The following is a 20,633-nucleotide window of genomic DNA, read 5'->3' as shown; positions in this document are numbered from 1 at the left end:
TAAGAGAGGTGTGCAAGATGTATGGTATACAGAAGTTACGAACACGGTAATTCACAACGTCAGAATTTCAATAGAACTATGCAAGACCGTTTACGCACCTTAACCTCAGAAAAGAGGCGGAGGTAAACTGAATATTTATTATAGTTAGTTTATGCTTATAACGAGACTCCCCACTCTTCTACTGGGTATTCACCATTCTTTTTAATGTTTGGAAGGGATGTTCACCTGCCAGTTGATCACTTGAAAATGAACCAGCAACCATTGACGATTGGATTTCTAGTCACCATGTAATGTTGCTAAGTTCATTTGACAAAACCGGAACAAACATGAATAAAGAAGCTTTAAGTAGACAGAAGCGCTGTAATAAGTATTATTCTGCAGAGTTTGCTGTACCTGTAGATAGAAAAGTGTTTCTCTGAAATCTTGTTCTTGGTAGGAATAAGATACAAGATCGGTTTCCTATACACTATTCAACCAGTGGATAGATCTGGAAAATTTCGTAATATAAATCGTAGCGAGTTATTAGATAGAAAAACAGTTACCTGGTAATGTTGATTTTCCCAATGTTAGTAATCTATTTAGTAGCAGTGATGGCGAGAGGGACAGTATTAGTGATGACGACTCGTATGTTATTTATTTTCCTGAAGAACAACTCCTCCTGCACAACCTATAGTAAGGGATAGTGTCCCATATCTGTTTCACCTACTGTATCAGAATCCCCAAACCAGAGGCTACTAGGTCACCTTGTGATGAACTGCCAAGACGTCAGAGTCCATGTAGTACGGCTGGTAAACACTGTAATCGTTTTCCTTCACCTCGTTCTGCGCTAAGCCACCCTGACACTTGCACGACTTTTGTCACAAACTGGGAGGCTCCCGCACTGTTCACGCATAGTTTGTGCATAGTTTACGCACTTCCCGCATTGCCACGACGAGTTTGCGCAATTTGGACGTGAGCTGTGACCACAATTTTGAACATTTCAGAATTCTCGTCCCGTCATGGCATGCAGTCACTACAGGTTTACGTACACTTCACGCCAGTTTACGACTAGTTTGCGCACTGGCACGACTCGAGTCGTGCGAATGCGTGCCACAGAATCGTGCAAGTGTCAGGGTGGCTTTACAGTCACCACAGGTCGACCAGCAACAGGTCACAGCTTCTCAAACAGTTCATAGTCCGATTGCAGATTGCAGTTATGCTATTTCTAGTCTTGGCTCTGCATTAGAACAGGTGAATATTGATGGTTGGCTCAAAACTAATTCTAGCAAATAGTTTATAACTGTTCTTAAATATTGAAATGGGTATGTCTGTTGGGGCAGCATACATAAAACTAGGGGGAGAATGTGAGCTGAGTATAGTTGGCCATTGAGGGCGCTATTTAATCTGTTATATTTTTGATGATTTCTACTGATAATGTAGATATTTCTACTGATAATGATTGATAATGTAGATTTGTATTTAAACTATTTATTCAGGATATGTGATTTGTGTATTTTCAGTATTTTAATTTATTAGTTATTATGGAATTGACCAAAAAGGGTGCACAATGAGTAACAATAGAAGTTATTTTCATATTGAATGAAACCATGAAACTTAGCACTGAGAAGTCAGTTTGGGTCAGTAACATCATTGGACTCGTCTGAGAAGCATCTCCTTCTTTCACCTCTCTGACCACTGAACCATTCAGTCCGGAGTTGGGTTTGTGGATGTTTTTAGTCCAGCTCATTGCAACTGTGTTTAACACTAGTGCAGTTTGTGACTCCTACAAGTCAGACTGAGTTGTATTTGTTAGATTTGACCAACTGACGGGGTTTTCAGTTCCTGTAATTTGTGGTGAACTTTACAGCGTCACTCTCCCTTGTAAGCACGGTTCCATGCGAAATCCTCCGAAATGAACAAACCAGTTACCTCTGTCGTCCATACTTTATTATCCCTTGGTCACATTATTTTACTAAACTGGTCATTAGCAATTACCATCCTCAGAGTGTGATCCATATCTTTATAAGCTAGCTTGCATACCATTTCTAGATCTAACTCCAGTCTACTGCCAAAGTCTGCTATTGAATTGCCTTTCCTTTGGTTGCTGTTTCTGTAGAAACATTACCACGTGTTTCCACACTTTAAATTCAATGTCACCTGTTGGGTCACCTAAAAAGGTAAAAAAACCTAGACCTCTGTGTCAAGTAGATTCGTGCATTTGTTGCACATGCACACAGACAGAAAACAAAAAAATAAATGTTACCCACACAATAAGCACTACAATACCTCATCAATACATGTACCATATACGCCCCGCAGTTTGGGCGCCACTGTTAGCCTTTCCTCATCTGCACCACACACACGATCTGGTTAGCCACCTGAAAGGGACTTGCAAGAGGAGGAGGTTAACAGAAATTTGTTAAACCCGTTTTAATCGCAGGGGTGTCCGTATATGTAGCTTTGTTGGTTCCTAGGCATATCCAGACAGACCAGCCGCTTTACCCGGGTGATATCTGCAGGCATACAGTACTACAAAAATAGTCCATAATAGATAATACCTAGTTAGTTTAGGGCTGAATTTCATGCATATTATTTAAATTTGAAGGTTTTTATTAGATGTCTTGCAACCTGGTACAGATTATGTCTGAGATAATCTACATAACTGCTTAGTTTGGGGTTGAAATCGAGGCTTAATAATTACCATAATTATCAGAAAGTTTAGTGACACTATAATGTACATATCTATTCAATGAAAACGCACGTGGAGATGATCCTCTCTATAAGTCGCAGCAGCATGACGGGGATCCGCATCTTGTCATTTAAAATAGTAGTCAACAGTAACATCGCCTGTTTCCGTACTTCGTAAGAGCACATGGTCCTCTCCCACAGCGACAGAAATGCGTCACCTGTAAAGAACATGATTAAACATAAAGTTATTTAATTAAATCAACTCTTGGGCAGATTGGATTAGTTCACATCAGACTGAATACAAATGTATATTGTATGTTTAATGTTGGGTTATTACAACCAAAACAAAGTCAGCTCGGACTTTCAGTTGTGAGACATGACAAAACAAACGTTTTTTGGAAGAAAAAAAAATATTTTGACAAGATAATTCAGAAATCTATATTAATAATAATTTATTTCCATAATTACTGCTTACACAACAATATTGCAGACAAAAATATAAATTGCTATATTCTCTATATTTGTGCCTTGTATTTGTCTTGAATTATAACTGAGACAAGCTGAATGAAATTACAAATTATGTAGTGTGTTCAACAACTCATGTATGAACAATAACTTTAATGGACCAAGAGATATGTTCCTTGTTTGCACGTCATCATTTTCACAAAATTGCAGACAATTATTTGTAAGAATGCCCTTTAAAATGGCAATTTTTCACGATCTTTAGCCAGTACTCCGCGGGGTATATTATATATTACTTTCCGAATATGGGCGTTTGTGTCCGAGCGCAGGTGATCATTTGCCCGACGTTAGTAGGTCAAATGATGATCTCCTTGCGCGAGGGCACTCGCGAGGATTACCGCCACACAACATAATTTCGTTAACAATCATATTTTCAACCTCTTCTGATGTTTTGACTCTCTCTTCAATATTTTACCGGCGACAGTAACGGTATTAGCCATATTTCTGGCATTTGACGGTCAGATAACGCAGATAAACTTATTTATTCTGTGGGCGTGGTTTAGAGTGGAGTCGGTTGGCGGGTTGACTTTTATTTTTCGCGCGTCAACCTTTTCACTTAGGCGCGTAGATGTTTTGAATTGTTTGACAGCTAGCAAAAAGATTGTGCGACGCGCACCGTCGGCGGCGCCTTTTTATGGCGTTTTGAACACTTAGTCAATTTTAGCAGTAACGCCTAAATTTTGCACGGAAAGTATGTCTATAAATAGACGTGTTACTGATATGAATTCGATTCTAACGTGATAAATTATAGTGCACACGTGGCACAAAACACAACTTTAGTACGTTGTATCTACACTTTCAAATTTCAACCACTCAGATACTTTCCCGCCTAGAATGTAGAATGCATTATCCGACCGAGGTAATAAATAGGACTTGAAACTGTTTTTGAGAGCCAGTGTTGTACATTGCGTTACATTATGTATTGCAAATTACACAGTCATTCGCCGTGGAGTAACATTGGTATTGTCTGAACTGGTATGCAAATGAATAAAATAGACTCTTCCAAAGTTTGGTTTTCTCCGCATTTGTTTCATAACTTGAACTGCCAAGTTGGATTTGGCACCTAAGAGTTCTCGACCATACAATACAAAATAAAACAAAGTCAATCTCGGTGTGATGTGCCACTAACTAACTCCTTTTGTTTTGTTTTTTTCAGAAGTTGAACAACAAATCGAAGTGTAGTGTTTATATAGATCGACGCATGCAGATTTGAAAGCACCGAAACCCCGACTGAAAAGCGAATGAAAATGTCCCAGTTGCGGCAATGACACTCACCAGATGCCGAGTGTCAGCCAGCGTTTCAGTGTCATTAAGAGTCATTTATTTTTTATATTGATGTCAAAAATGCGTATAAAGAAGCCATTTGTCACAATTAATATCCATTGGATATGTTGAATTGTTTATCAGAAAAACGCTTGAATTTTGTCGTGTTAGTTGTACTTTCATCGCTGACGCAACAGCAAACACTGCAACGAGGAACGCCGGATCAACCAATCAATGGTCAGAATTTGAAATAGGTAAATGCTCTTGTGCGGTTTGCATCTTCGCCACTCAAGAAACATTTATTTCGGTCACCCCTCCAAACTAACCTTTGGCAGATTGAATCACGACAGTGTGTATTTAATAGGCGCCCTTAACGACAAGGAAGGAAAACGGGGCAAAAATAAACAGCCAATCAGCTATCTTGTATCAAAATATAGGAGAGCGTTTTTTTTAAATGGTGACCCAAATTTTTCAAAATAAAAGCCTCACCTATCACCAAAACCATGCAATTGAGGCATTACTAGCTGAAAAGGACGAGTTTGTTGCAACGATGACAGGGAGTGTCAAATCACGAAAAGTGTGCAACAGTTCAATTCTTGAATGATCGACAGACTCGGAGTTTATGAGATTTTCTTTCAGGTTGCAATTGACAGTTTCATTACTTTGTTAAAACATAGTTGACATAAATATTTGTCACTTTGCTGACGAAGTATGCCACACACAGTCTGCAACGTTGGCATAAACAATTGTTGAAAACTGTGTGAAAAAATGCAGCGCCGGTTTTGGGGGTTTGGCAAACAACCTAAACACACTCTGCACGCACGATTACTAGACGAATTTCGCAGTAACCGTCGTGCTACACGTTGCCATTTCGTTTGCCACATTTTGTTCTTTAGCTTACCGCGCAATGTTACACATCGCCTGATTGGGCGCTTTTTCAACAGGCGCGTCCAATCAAACTTGGCCATTTGTTTAATATAAAATACGCGTTTACCCAGGCTGATCCCGCACGGGTTGGTAAAGTCGGCAATGAGTCGGCACTCACCAACCGTGCGATTTGGACGATGGATACGATGTATCCGTGCTGTGTTTTCTCGACCAAATACGACAACAGATCGCACCGCAACCCCACACCACATCATTTAGAGAAGCAGTCATGTAACGTTACGTCTCGGATTCTGGGATAAATCTCTCAGCCAATCAGATTGTTTTAATTTTAGCCTATCACAGGCGAGATGTTATTGACCTATCGTACACATTGCCGCCAATTTATATTTATGTTACGATTGCTACTTTATAGAGTTGTGTTTTCTATCACGTTCGTTCAGAGAGTATATATACTCAGAATTTGTGTATTTCACCAGTGTTCATCTGTTGTTACTACTTACTATATCAGTCTATCTGGCAATAAACCACCACTGTGTTTTTTGCATACAACTGATCTGTTTGGTTCTGTTCCGGTATAGTCTTCCCGAATCCTACCCCGGGGAGTTAACACACTACATTTACTCCCCAACACATCACTCGTGAAAATAAATTACTTACTCCACATACGTCAGTGCGAGGCTATGGCGTTTTGTTATAGTACTCACAGTTCATGTAACGTTTACTACAGTCATCGGTATGTCAGCAGATGTACTGCATTATAGTAATAATAATGTATGTGTATATTACGTATACATTATCTAGTGATTGATTTGTTTTCTTAACCTGACATATCTTACTCACTTTAGATATACCCTTGTCACGAATCACATTCCCTCAAAGATGAACCTTTTTCCGCCTCGTGTTCACTTAAAGTGACGTCACAATGTGTGAAATAGTGCGATTACCTGTATACGAATCGACAAACAATAATACATTGATTATTGCCAGGGATTGGTTCTCGTAAACTGTAAGATCCCGAATGAAAGGCGGGTGGTCTCCATCTCTGAGGAGTCGTTTCGGAAGAGACAGCTCTTCGAAAAAGTATGTGTATGTACAGTTAGTGACAAATCGGAGAGAAGCGGTATACTCGACAAAATGTGTCCATCCACGTCCAAACTTCTGTTCTGCAAGTGGATATCCCGAAAGGAGATCTTCAAATATCTCATAAGCAGATTCCAAGGAAGCTTTATGAGCGTCCCACATATAGTACAGTAAATAGTCTTGTTGCGCTGCGCCTATGGGAGTACAATGGCCCTTGCGGCAAGTAATGTGTTTCATATGTTGGTAAAATTCAATCCATTTTTGAAACGCTTGTGGAATTAATTCACGGCAAGAAGCAATACTATTGCAGTATTGATCAGCGCGCCCACTTGGTTTTAACAATTTAAGTTGCAGTCCCTCGAGGTCAATGACACCTGCTTCAACGGCGCAAAGGAATGGAATAACTGACAGGTAGTAGTTCATACTGGCCCAAAAGCTGTTATGCGATACGTAGAACTTGTCTTCTTGATCACTTTGTAAATTGAATGGATCGTTCAGACGATGTGTTGAGAACTGCCATCCAAATTGGAGTGGAAGGCCCCAAAGAATGTTGCCTAAATTACGAGGCCCGAAGTCGCGCATGTATTTTTCGGTGGATTTCAACAATATTTTATACAGACCCATACGTTGCACATAGTTCCAGGGATCGACAGTTACAGTCCCGTTAAATACGTCGTAGTCTGTAATACGTGCCGGTACTTGGTCCCAGAATGGAGACGAACATTCACAGGCGTGGGTAGTTTCACTAACCTTTAAATCGCAACTTTCCCGCCCAGAATCACATGCTTGAATTCTGGCGTAACTTTCAACGCTTTTTACCATGTACAACACACAGAAGAAGCTTACAAATTTCAACGTTGAGTGATCCATGATTTAGACGTTTATCATATATTTTGTATGATATCAGTGTCCCGTCTGTTCACCTTGGGTCCGGTCACATGTCAGCACGTAAGCACATGCAATTGGTAAGATAAAACCCGGGTTACAAAGGAATGAAGATTTTTTATCACATGCTGTTATTTTGACTAAACACGTGGTTCCCGATATCCGATTAACAATCAAAGCCACAAGCGTTGGTAGTAGAACCCAGTTTCATGCATCCAATCACGAGACCAGTTACAGTTACACATAAAAATGAGCCACTGTGTAGGCGCTAAGTCATGTAATATTTGAAAGAAAGAATGCATCTACTGAGTGGATGCAAATGCAAAATATCAGACCAATTAGTCTAATACAACAAACATAATACTACATTTACTATTTCCACTTAATCAAAGATGGCAGACAAACCATGTGACTGATCAACATTATTTTATTTTTCTCATAAGAACATTCGGCCATACATGTTATATAGCAAATATTAAGTCGTTCGTTTGGTTAAACCCGTCAATTACGTCGTAGTCTGTAATACGTGCCGGTACTTGGTCCCAGAATGGAGACGAACTTTCACAGGCGTGGGTAGTTTTCACTAACCTTTAAATCGCAACTTTCCCGCCCAGAATCACATGCTTGAATTCTGGCGTAACTTTCAACACTTTTTACAATGTACAACACACAGAAGAAGCTTACAAATTTCAACGCCGAGTGATTCATGATTTAGACGTGTATCATATCTATCGTATCAGTATAATATCAGTGACCCGTTTGGTCACATTGGGTCCGGTCACATGTCAGTACGTAAGCACATACAATTGGTAAGACAAGTAACCTGTAGAATGCTGTGTGGGTAATATTTTTATATTAATGTTTGTTGCACTTGCAGCAAATAGTTACCAAACAATGAGAAATCTATAGGATTGGATATATCTCTCAGTTGGTTCCACATGCATAGTTCAAGCCTGCCTAACTTATACCAGGATTTAGCTACAGCCCCTAGACGATCTGTGGTTACAGCTTCCGAGTAATCGCAGGACATTGACATAACAATAGAAAATAAAAGACTGGCACTCCCATGCAATTAATAACAAGTGAAATTTTGAAGTCACTGATGTTGCATAAAGACGAGGTAGTTTATTTCATCAGTGCTGACCTAAAGGCTGAAATTATAATTCCCTGACGTTCATTCATTCAATTTCTCCTGAAGTCAAATAGAATACACTGGTGAACGGATGTTTGGGTGCAGTGTATATGGAGGGGTGGGTGTCATACAATTTTTTCATTTCCAACTCTCATGAAGTCCCATATAATTTCACTTAATTTATTTTCGCTGAAAGATTTTCGTGTGGATCTAATTCTCACTGTGCTGTGTCAAGTCTCAATAGAGTATGAGAGAAATGGCATTTTCACTTGAATTTATTTTAGCGAAAAAATGTTCTCAGTAAAAATGAAGTATTCCACATTATTACATATGTACTGCAGTTTATTTTGATTCGTCCCGGAAATCAAAATAGGTATTTACAGTTGCCATAGCTACAGCCAAAAACTGTTTTTTGGATAGCTTCGCGCCAAATGTATCTCATCCTACAAATTTAGGATAAAACACCTCAGACATATGTAAGCCCTCTCTCAGTGACCCTCCAATGACCTTTGTAACCAGTGACAACGGGTCTCCCTAACGTCACAGTAGAGGCACTCGAAGCAGACAAATTTATCTCACAGGTTCGGGTTATGGCATGGACAGCTTTACCGATATTTACCAGTGCAAGGAAGGTGTATGGCCAAACACACATGGAATAGTTTCCCACAAAAAATGATTTAATAAATAACAACAACAAAATTGCACACTGGCTAACTATACACAACATCAATATAAGTTAGCCTAAAACAGCAAAAGGTGTACAACAGACTACTTAGTAAATTCAAAATAGAAAATACTAAATGCCCAATTCAATTTCTCCTATCAGTAACAGGAATCCACTCAAAATTTACAACTTACCACAATGTCAGTAAGTATAAAAAATTAGTACTCGCCCTTTAACAAATAGGCCAAACATAAGAATAGTTAAAGGGGTCTACGTAAGATATACCACAGAACAATCTATGTTTAGTTCTCAATACAGGAATATGTAACAAACGCAATAGTAATACGGTTTATGCTCTCTAACGCTTAAACGCACAAATCCGTATAACAACAATTTTAGCCGGAATGACCGAAAATGTAAAACAGAAAACTGAGCGCGCGGTACGCTGAATAGTGCGACGGAAAGGCCAAATATACTTCAGTCGCACAGACAATGAAAACGTCAAAACACACGATAAACGCTAAGTAGCCAGATTCATTGAACAATCAAGGGAAAATGACTATAAATGCAACAAGTTATTCATTTAATCCGGTACTCCCGAAACTCTTCACTGATAGTGTACTCTATAGGGCGGTAAATTCAAAGGACGATAAAATACACTATGTCGTAACAAAAATTAAAATTATACGCTTCAATAAAAACAACTCATACGGGGAAATTACTAAGGAACCTTAGATTATAATACATATGGCATGCACTATCGAAATGGGTCCAACTGAAGTTTTTATGGACACAGTATACGGGACTCACGTATCTTCAACGGCGGTTCTGTCGGTCCACAAACTTGATTTCTTCGTGCACAACAAACGATGCTTGAAAAACTTCAAATGATCCGGAATTTCTGTCACATCCACGCTGAGTTTCTCTGCAGCTTGATTATTAACTTTCCGAGCAAAAATGTAGAAATATTCAAAATGTTCCGGAGACTTCTTGTCGCACGTCAACTCACAACATCCGCCATAACAACCGCTTGCCTCCGTCTCGCTCCTAGGTAGGCTCGTACCAATTGCAAGAAGGCCGGGGGACCAATCTAAACTCCCTGCAACTCTAAATATTTAAACCCTAACTACGAAATTTATATCATCTAAAATTATAATAACTCTATAAAATAATACAACCTATGGGTCAAAAAAAAAAAAAAAAAAAAAAAAAAAAACGCGCTGACACAATACAAAGTCATTAGCGGTGCGCAGCGAAACCCTCTAAAAAAGAAAATCTGGTCATGCCCTACGTGTGTTGAAATCATGACGTCACTCACATAGCAACTTTCCAAGACCAACTTGTCAACAAAAGTTCAGCCCATACTGCGTCAAAGTAGAACGCACTCATAAATTTTAAAACACAAGAAAATTCCCTATCAAAATAGCATGATAACGAACAAAAGAAATACTGTTTACTCCTAGGAATATACATACAAGACAAATATAATAACTCAAAAACTAGGTCACCAACATAAATTATGCAAATTATCCTTGACACCAGAAAAACTTTCACAACAAAAACGCGCTGGTTAATACAACTCAATGCTGACTAAATAATAAAAATAAGGGGCTCGGGCTCGTTCACAATACAAAATGAACTACTCTGGGTGATTTTAACCCAATCATGTGTGGCCTACCTACACTAATATCCTCCTTTGATGACAACAAATTAACCCCATGGGTCTAATACCCATTGGCGCAACTCAACAGAAATCGTGGTTACACATAGCTCATTCTACTCAGCTTGAGTGTGGGCACAAAGTTTCTATTTAAATTTTTGATATCTTTTTTCATTACCGAGAAATGTGACTCCAAAGTTGGGGTGACTGTTCACCAGGAATGGCTTCTTAGCTCTTCTGTGATTTTTTTGGCTGGGCCTTTCGGTTCAAACTTGGCAGGCAAGTCACACCTTCACTCTAGTTAGGTTGTAAAATCTGAAAACAAATTCTGACCCACCGTTTCCATGGCAACAGGAAAAATGATTTTTGAATACCTTCGCGCCAAATGTATTACACCCTACATTTCTACGGTTAAAAAGCATGGACGAAGCTCATTCTACTCAGCTTGAGTGTGGACAAATATTTACTGTTTGTTTGTGTCTATTTTCATTATTGAAAAAATTTACCCTAAAGTTGGGTTAACTTTTCACCAGTAACGGTTTTTAACTCCTTTGCTTTGGCTGATTTTGTTCGTATTTGACAGGCAGACCAGTCCTTACCATCACTAATTGGAAAAACAGTCCTGGCCTACCACTACCATGGCAACAGCCAAAAACTTCTTTTTTTTTAATTCTTTCGCCCCAAATTTATTACCTCCTGCCAGTCTTTTAATAGCAGTGTTTAAATGATCATGCTTTTTATTTTGGCTACGTTGCGTACTGGTAATAGATCACCGGCGCCGACATTGTTACACTGTATCAATGTAATCAGAACACAACTTTGAACTTTGAATGAACTGTAAATGCTGCCTTCAATCTAGGAAATACTATCGCAAAACGGTTGGTTAGTTTTGCGAACTTCGTATACAGTGTCCGGTGTTAGTTATAAACCGACGTTGGCTTCAAGTTCACGTTCATGTCCTACCATAGCAACAGCCGAAAACATGTTGCTTGTATTTTTAGCAGAGCGGATCGCCAACCAGCCTACCGGCTTGTTTCCATTGGCAACCGAACTATTTTTATTTTGTAAACAAATTTTCGCGTGTTTATATCCGGTTCAAATCGTTCAGCAACATTTTTGGTATATTAGGTGTACATCACATCGATTCATCGTATCACTACGATTGAGAGAACTTGATGTATGTTGAGTTTTATAACCTTGAAGGGCTCTCGGAAGATCCACCGGTAATAAAATTGCCGTGGAGCAGCAATCATCAACAATGAAGTACCAAGAGGTTTCTGCTGGTGACGTTGCGGCGTTACCCAGTTCCAAATAAAGATTACCACTGCCAAATGAGTAACATTTCAACCAGCAATCAAGATTTATTCAATCCACACCCACAAGCGAAGTTGTAGCATGCAGCTCAGCGACGACTGCAGTCGATGAAAGTCATCCCGTCAGTGGAGTACCGCAGTTGCACGGCATTGCACAATTCTAAATTTAAACTACGTATGACGGACTTCGAAAATTTCGCCCTATCGCGACAATCCTTCACCATTGTACTAGTATTCAAACGTGGTGCACTGTTACAGTCTCCTTCAAACCCGGGACTCAACCATTAGGGGCGTTTCAGTAAAATAAAACAAAAAAAACATTGCAAATTATGCAACATTTTCAAACCAGCATACTAAAATAGAAATGCTCAGCGATGCAAAAGAATGATAGATATTACTTTTCAGTATACACATCTTTGTTGATACAGTCCCTCACATGTTGTACTCCCAATTATTCCTGCGTAAAATGAAATAACCTATTTCCATGTTGACATTCAGAGTAAAGTCACGTGATAGGCTGTTAAAATTGGCTGTTACAGACTTTTTCGCCGGTCTGGAAAATGTGTTTAATTAGCTTTCATTCAAGCAGCAATGCAGATTTACCAGTGCGAGTGAAACTAGTTCGACACTGCCATTAAAAAATAGGGATGGTTTCAGCAAAAAAACAATTAACCCTGAAGTGCACACAATAAACTGAATTTCGGAACAAATCTCGCATTAGTTACAGCAGCAGAATACCACAGAAATATCAGACGAAACATGAAAATACTCAATCTGATTACAATCTGATTCATTTAAATTTATTTTATTGCTTTTGTTATTAATGCCTTTTTATTTTATTATTTTACCTTGATTTTGATGTTGTGCCCTACATACATCTGACCCGATGTTATTATATATGTATATGTAACGAGATTTCAACGAGACCCACTATCGACAATTTTAGTCAACGAATCACAGACCTCCTTCTATAGCGCACATGATGACGTCACCGGGCAGAGTCAGGTGGCAAACACACTCAAATAAAATGGCGGATTATACCGATCACCGGTATCTTTTTCCAGTCGCTTGCCCTGGAGACGGGTGATGTTTTGTTGACGATCGGGCTAAAATCGTCTACGGTATTGAAGCAGTTTTTGTGCCGTAGCTGTAAATATTCATCAAAATGTATCAATATTTTGTACATTATACAATAACTCTTTATTAAAGTAATTGAGCTGATTTGGACTGGAATAACATATTTTTTATTTGGAACACATCGCAATTGATCGGGAAAAATTTTTTTTTGCTCCAATTTTCTGCGTCGATGCCGTGGGCCGGTGACCGTTATGCAATTTAAAATTCGTTTGCATTGTTTACTATAGCTGTTTACAGTGTTCTAATCATTACAATTTACTTATTTGTTTGCTTCCATTCTAGATAATTATGCTCAGTGTTTGATGTAAAATTGAAGCGATGACTGAATAAAAGAACCTTGGCTGGCGAAGATGTATCAGGAAGTGTACACATTTGTTGGAAGTGAAAAAAATATTCAATGTAATGACAAAAATTGTAAAATGCTGTGGAATTTCTTTTGTAAATAAAAATATACTAGCAATTTTCTATTAATGGTTTATTCAAGTGGGCAAAATATAATGTACAGAAAGATTTCCCGTAGAGTATCGCTACACTGAAAAGTAAGCAACCGACAGCCTGTATAAAAGGAGGGCTCGGATTGGCTGTTACTTACGCGAGATTTGAACATAGGCGTCGGATCAGATGTATGTAGGGCGGAATTAAAAAAAAAATCACAAAATCAATGTAAAATAATAAAATAAAAAGGCATCAATAATAAAAGTAATAAAACAATATTTTAAAATAGGATTATAGCAAAAATAATAAAAGCCCGTACATTACATCAGATTTTAATCAGATTGGAAAATACTATATATTGTATTTCGGCCTAAACCCTCTCTATTGCAATTTGAGGAATTACCCCCATATATGCAACCATTTTCCTTCTTGGTATCACCTACCCCTGAAAACAAACTCTTAATACCACGCTGAAGCGTTTGGTAATAAAGCCCGGGTTACAAATTGACGAAGTTTTTATATCATATGCTGTTTAAGAGTATATGTTCTTATTATACATCTGTCACCGTAACGTCATAAGTTACAGCGTACCGTAATTGTGCGGTATTTTACGGGGTATTTTCATCCTGCCATATTAGGAAATGCGAATGCCAAATATGGAATGATTACGCGCGTAAGCGTCCTCTAATAATAAAAAACAAACATGGCTGCCACCAGAGTTTGACCGGACTCTACATCCCGGAGGTCATTAATATATATTAAAACTTTACACCATGTGCATTCTTGCTAAAACATAATAGGCAATGTAAATTTAGTACCCCCTAGAGCAGACATATTGAAGAAATAAAACACCTCTTATTGCAGACTCATATTGAGAACATCCTACTTCCTATTGCGAGAATTCTCTACCCGGCGTTTTTTGCACTCAAGTGGAGTGTGATAAACTCAAACAAGCTACGTATGGTTGCTGTGTATGTAACTTTTAACGCTTTTTACTCCAGTTGGTGTCATTCGTTATTTTATGAGTCCGCCAATTCGGGGCCTAGGATGGTGTATGGGAGTGGTTGTTGCAAGAGGGGGCCTACAGCAGGCGAATCAACACTGTGAGTGTATTTCTGGGGGCCTATTACAGACATTGGCATTTTGAAGGGGGCCCTTTCCCGCTGAATTTGGAACGCACATGGGGTAGTAACTACATATAGAGTGACCCCGGGCTCCACACAAAGAAGTTTGCTGATTCTGTTCTAAACATTTTGGATTTCGATTTTGGTGTATCATTGGAAGGAAAATATAATAATGAGGTTATTACGAGAATACCTCAAAGTAGCTGTTCTGTCGTGCATACTTTGAGGTATTCTCGTAATAACCTCATTGTTATTAGATATGGTGCAGATATTAATCTAGATATTAATCTACACTAACTAAATAACTAACTAACTACACGCATGCCAACAAATCAACAATTATTTGTCAAACTACCAATGTATATTTACGTTCTGAACAAAACAAAAAGTTACAATATCATCATAGCTGTTTTCTTTCGTTAGTCAAGACCTATTCATTGTAGTGCTTATACACATAAAGGGTTGGCCATTGGAATGTTTTAGGGAGATGTCGGAAGTTGAAAAAAAAATAAGCTGCACAGTAAAAAAATATGAGAACGAAAATTTATAAAAAAAAAAACGACATATATTTGCAGAGATGAACAAAAACATTGCAACAATGTAATTCAAAACTAGGCGAAGGAAAACATAACGTGAGCAGTAGTCCCACATTCTTTCCCCAGAGTTTTTAATAGTAAATCCTAAATCTAAATTCCATGTTTACATTGTGACAACATTGCACCATTTATTTGACGCAAACAATCATACAGGAATTCGTTTAAACTATTCACATAAAACACAATCTAGATGATAAACTTGATTTTAACTAATTTTATAGAAAAAACAACAACGTTTCTCTTTATTCCATACAAGGCGAGAGTAGCATTTGCGCCACTTAAGTATTCGAACTTGGAACTTCTATACGGTATTAATGTGTTACGGTATAGATATCTGCTTCATAGTTCGGGATTATACAAAATAAAACGTTGCAAGGACATCAATATTAAATAAACAATGCATAGATGGATTTAAAATTCATAATTAATAAATAAATGAACAAGCTTAAAATATAACTTCCTTGAGAAAAAAGTTCATTGGGCCATAGTATTAATATCTCCATTGACAGTATATGATATATAATTCGGGATCATTTCATTGCAGCTTTTGCGGTGGAGGAGCCAGTCCTTCCGAAGTAATACAAACGCGTTTTACCATATTTTACTCAATTTATGGCACTGTGTTCCCGAGCGAAATCGTCAACATCGGTCAGAGAGAGGTAACAAACACATTCGTTGGCGAGAAATACCATATCACACCAATCTGGATGCTCGATATCCATACATCCCACGTCGACACTGAAGGGAAAAACAGACACATTCGTTATTTGTCATGATTTATATTTCAGCTTAATAGTGGTTGCCATGACATCTACTGATAAAGGTTAAAAAACTGATAAAGGTTAATGATGAGGCCAGATGGCGAACTAGTCGAAATCAGCCGAGACATCTCATGAGTTTGCAACTTTTTAAAGATTACAGTACGGTGGTCGTAATTCTAAACTAATGTTGTTTGCGATTCTAAACTCATGCGGTATCTTTGTGGAATGTTATTGCAAGACTATTAAACCCATAAATATAAATTAGCGTTGACAATATGATAGTGGTTTTCTTAATAGATTGACGATTAATCAATTGATTATGATGTGTAAAACTTTCATGTGATTGGTTGTTTGTTTGAAGGCAAGGCCTTGGAGTCTCTTATACTGATTGTAATTGGTTAAGGAGTGAAAAGCTGGAGACAAGCAGAGAATCGTTTTGGACATGAATGGAGCTTGTGTTTTTTTTGTGAGTCCAGCGTGGAGAACAATCGAATCCCGGTTACCTAAGTGAAAGGTTTTCAAACATCAAAAAAATACCTATCACATATTTGTGAACAATGTGATGTCAGTGAATGAACATGTATTTGAATAAATGAACACGTGACTAATTTGCTTAGTTATTACATGGCTCGTGATAATCGTGTTCGGACAAGACAATTGTCCTGGATGTTTTGTTATTAAAAATACATAACCATAACATTATACAATACATGCAAAGTGTCGAAATGCACTGTGTCAATATGAGCTGCGCAGTAACTGCCAAGACAACTTTAGAAAGAACTCTGTTATTTATTTGCATATTTTTGCAGTCAATGCCAATACCATTGAACAAGATTATAATTATGAATACCGTAGTACATATGTAACACCTTTCTACATTTGATTAGTCTATGCAAGCAAATTGACCTCTGACCTGGCTGACTGTCACAAAATACGCCAAATAAGATGTTGGTGGTTTTACCTATTATTTATTAAATTATTACAAAGGATTATAGTAACGTGATATGTTCGATATTTTAAGATACTGGCTAAAACGTACATATAGTTTAGTTTATTATTACGCAACTGTAATCTGTTGTGAATACAGTAAGGTAAAGATAGTGTAAAATAAAATATAAGTAATGCAACTAAACATAACTACAAATTTAATAACCACAAAAAAAATCAGCCTGAGAAAGTAATAAAAATACAGTAAATAAATCAAAGTAAATCAAAGTAAAGGCTCTCCCTACCCAGGGGTTTACACAGGCGGTGTTTTGTATATGGTATTTTTTAGATATAGTGAAATAACAATGTTAACTTTTAATATTTTTAAGAACATTACGTCTTTGAAGTGATGTCAGTTATGCAAATGAGCGTGAATGAATAGTCGTAGAAGCCGCGAAATGGATACATAGGATATCGAATTCGTTAACCTACAATATCTTGTAGGCTGAGGGTTACCCAAGAGATATCCTCTCTATATACCATTAAAAGTTACAGACACAAATAACAAAGAATATACAGTAATATTTCAACTGTTTCTTGTTGTAATTACCGTCTGTTCAGATCATATTAAAGGGCGGCGGTCGACGATGTGGGACTCATAGCGACGTACACAACACGTGTAATTACGTTGTTTGTTTACATGAAATTCAAACACGCGCTGCGCGACGACCACCGCGCTTTAACGTCTAATTAACTGCCACACAACAAGTAATCAAAAATGGGAGTGACGTAATTGTAAAATGGTGGTGTATTTGCGAACACGACGGCGTTTTCGTTCTCATCACCGACTATATCAAAATAGATCTCGCGGGATTACTGACGAATCTTGTATGAATATTATTGACACAATCATTTCCATGAAATATACGCTGTTCCAATTATTGCCTAGAACACTAAGCCGGGGTATTTGAAACCGAAATTGTCATCTAAACGTTAGGCCGTCGCTGATTGGCTGCTGAGCTGGAATGCCAATTTTTAGTTTTAAATACCCCGGCTTAGTGTTCTAGGTTCTTCGCGTAATTAGGTGTTCGTATGCAAGGGATTTTTCCACACAAAAACGACGAATTAGGCCGAATTTTGTTATCGGTTGGCTTAATATAACCCCAACGGACGGTATTTTTGTGAAACATTGGTATTTTTGTCTTGATTTGTAGGAATCTGAAAAACGCGTTTTACAACTTGTCTTTAATTTAGTTTTATGCGTCATTCAAGATGGCGGCACCCATATAGTAAATATCGGATTTATTTTATTATCACGTGTGCGCCAGCTGACTGTGGATTATCTGCTTGTCATGTTTGAAGTGTCACCATACATATTTATAGGTTGGTTTGTCATGCAGTGTGAATTTATAGTACAGCATATGTATGTCCAGTCCCAACTGCAGTTGTGGGTGACGTGTTGTAATTCAGTCGTCCATCCTTCATACATTTGACCTTTCACTCTAGTACACTGCCTGAACGATTGAAGTCTACACATGCATTGCCCTATATAAGTACTTACTTGTGGCAGCTGAAGTATCTGGTGGAGCAGAAATACTATTAGCAGATAAGTCTGTGAGAGCCGGATGAGCGCTGACTGGTCCGGCTGGTCCCCCGTGAACTGAGAAGATACAAATCGAAATATGGGTATTTTGCAAGAAATAAGGCTGTTACATGACATCGTATTGTATAAACGAAATGGCTACCAAGTTTGGTATGGTTAGACTTCTTAGAACACTAAGTGTGTCTTTGTTATATACATCGATCACGTAGATTAGCTGTTTTTAATCATTGTTTTTCCAGCCAGCTCATCGATCTGTACACAATGACAAAAATGTCTCATTCGTATGCAGTGTTCAACATTTAACGTACTGTTTGGCTGGCTTATGTCCCATGTTCCGCCTCGTTGTGATATATTCGTTTTTAGACTCGGCTTGTGACCAGTAAAACGTTATAGCTTTATACTACCGTGTTTGTAGAAAAAATAATTTCCGAGCATTGCCATATTTTTATTTTATTCGACGAATTTGGAAGTAAATATGACAATTCTTGCTTTCTTAACAAACTACACAAACATGGGTGTCGATTACTGCCTTTTTTGTTTTCTTTCAATTAGAAATTAGTAACCGCATCCACTTAAGTTGCTGATAGATGTAAATTTCACATAAAACATAATTACAACAAGTGGAATTCATATTTCCCGTAGACTCAATTGGTTTCACAAATAAAGTGAAATACATCAACCCACATCTACAATCATACATTAGAAAGGGTAGCCATTGCTTTGAGCTGGCATAGACGTTGTCAGTGTTTTGTAGTTTTGAAATAATTAAATACACTTCAATTCAGTCAACACAACTAAAACGGCAATAAATAAATAAATAAATAAATAAATAAATAAATAAATAAATAAATAAATAAATAAATAAATAAATAAATGGAAAGTTGACAAACTAACAAATTTTTGCTTTGCTTATCAGTATTTTTCTGTAGTTATTGTTTTACCGTCTTGCGGACTTTCTGAACACTCGCACCGCACTTTTACTTTTGACGACATAAGCGCGGTCATCATAGTGTAGTGCAGTGCAGTGCAGTGCAGTCTAGTCTAGTCTAGTCTAGTCTAGTCTAGTCTAGTCTAGTCTAGTCTAGTCTATAGAATCGAGACAATACTTACCATCAACAAAGAGATACTTCGGCGACGCCCAGTAGTCTTGATCTTCTATTGTTATGGCAACTTTGCATGTATATGTTCCGGAGCGTGACTTTGTGACATTTAATATGCTAAGTGTCTGTCCAAATATCATTATATCAAATACGTCATCTTGGTCGAGATCATAGTAGTAGCCTTTCTCTTTGTTTAGCCAGGTATCGCTGAAGTACCAGTTAACTCGCTGCTGACTCTGTCTGACTTCTTTCACCCAGCAATTGAGAATGACGGTATCCCCAACTTCAGGATACACGTCTCCAGACGACTGTGCTATGGAACAGAAGTAGACACACTATTTGTAGATGTGGGGATACATTAAATGCGAAGGTGAACCTGACATTGTATCATGTCTTGTGAGGAACCTTAGTAGATATTGTTATATATTTTGATTTAGAACAGTCTCTAAATAAACATGTAGATACATGTAAATTGTTTGTAGAAAGGGTCTGAATGACAGATGTACGTATGTAACTCATTTCTTGCAGATTTCTTGCAAATTAGTTAAACTTGATATCATCAGAAATAGTTGGCTACACGGCTAACTAATTACATTCTTCATTTTTTGAGCGTTATTCTTGTACCAAACCACAAATTGTCCATTGTCAATATTGGTTGAAACACACATACCTCCGAGGCGCAAAATATTAAATCACTTTCTGAAAATAATGTGTGCTTATAAATAGCTAATTTGCATATGTATAAACCATTTATTTCATTGTTTCGATAACCCCAATTATAGACTCAGGAGACCGTGCCTTAGGTGTTAATAATCAACACGTTGAGGATCTAGTGAACTCTTTGGTACGTCACCAATTGGATTGGCTGTACTTTTA

General features: G+C 37.8%; 1 protein-coding gene and 1 pseudogene across 1 annotated transcript in view; both read right to left on the bottom strand.

Annotated features, from left to right (window-relative positions):
• Positions 1-6,246: 6,246 nt before the first annotated feature.
• LOC102807966 (protein LEG1 homolog pseudogene) lies at positions 6,247-7,290 on the bottom strand (annotated as a pseudogene).
• An 8,275-nt stretch (positions 7,291-15,565) lies between these two features.
• LOC100366752 (uncharacterized) overlaps positions 15,566-20,633 on the bottom strand; it is a 43,842-nt gene continuing 38,774 nt past the window's right edge. The window contains exons 4-6 of the mRNA XM_002734017.4: positions 19,768-20,070; positions 18,616-18,714; positions 15,566-16,104 (exon numbers count right to left, since the gene is read on the bottom strand). Of these exons, the coding sequence (XP_002734063.2) occupies positions 16,016-16,104; positions 18,616-18,714; positions 19,768-20,070 (491 nt within the window). The 3' untranslated portion in view covers positions 15,566-16,015. The remainder of the gene's footprint in view (positions 16,105-18,615; positions 18,715-19,767; positions 20,071-20,633) is intronic.

Source organism: Saccoglossus kowalevskii, chromosome 10 (assembly GCF_978046115.1).
Source record: "Saccoglossus kowalevskii chromosome 10, keSacKowa6.1, whole genome shotgun sequence".
Classification (NCBI taxonomy): domain Eukaryota; kingdom Metazoa; phylum Hemichordata; class Enteropneusta; family Harrimaniidae; genus Saccoglossus; species Saccoglossus kowalevskii.
This window is presented reverse-complemented; position numbering and strand designations above follow the sequence as displayed.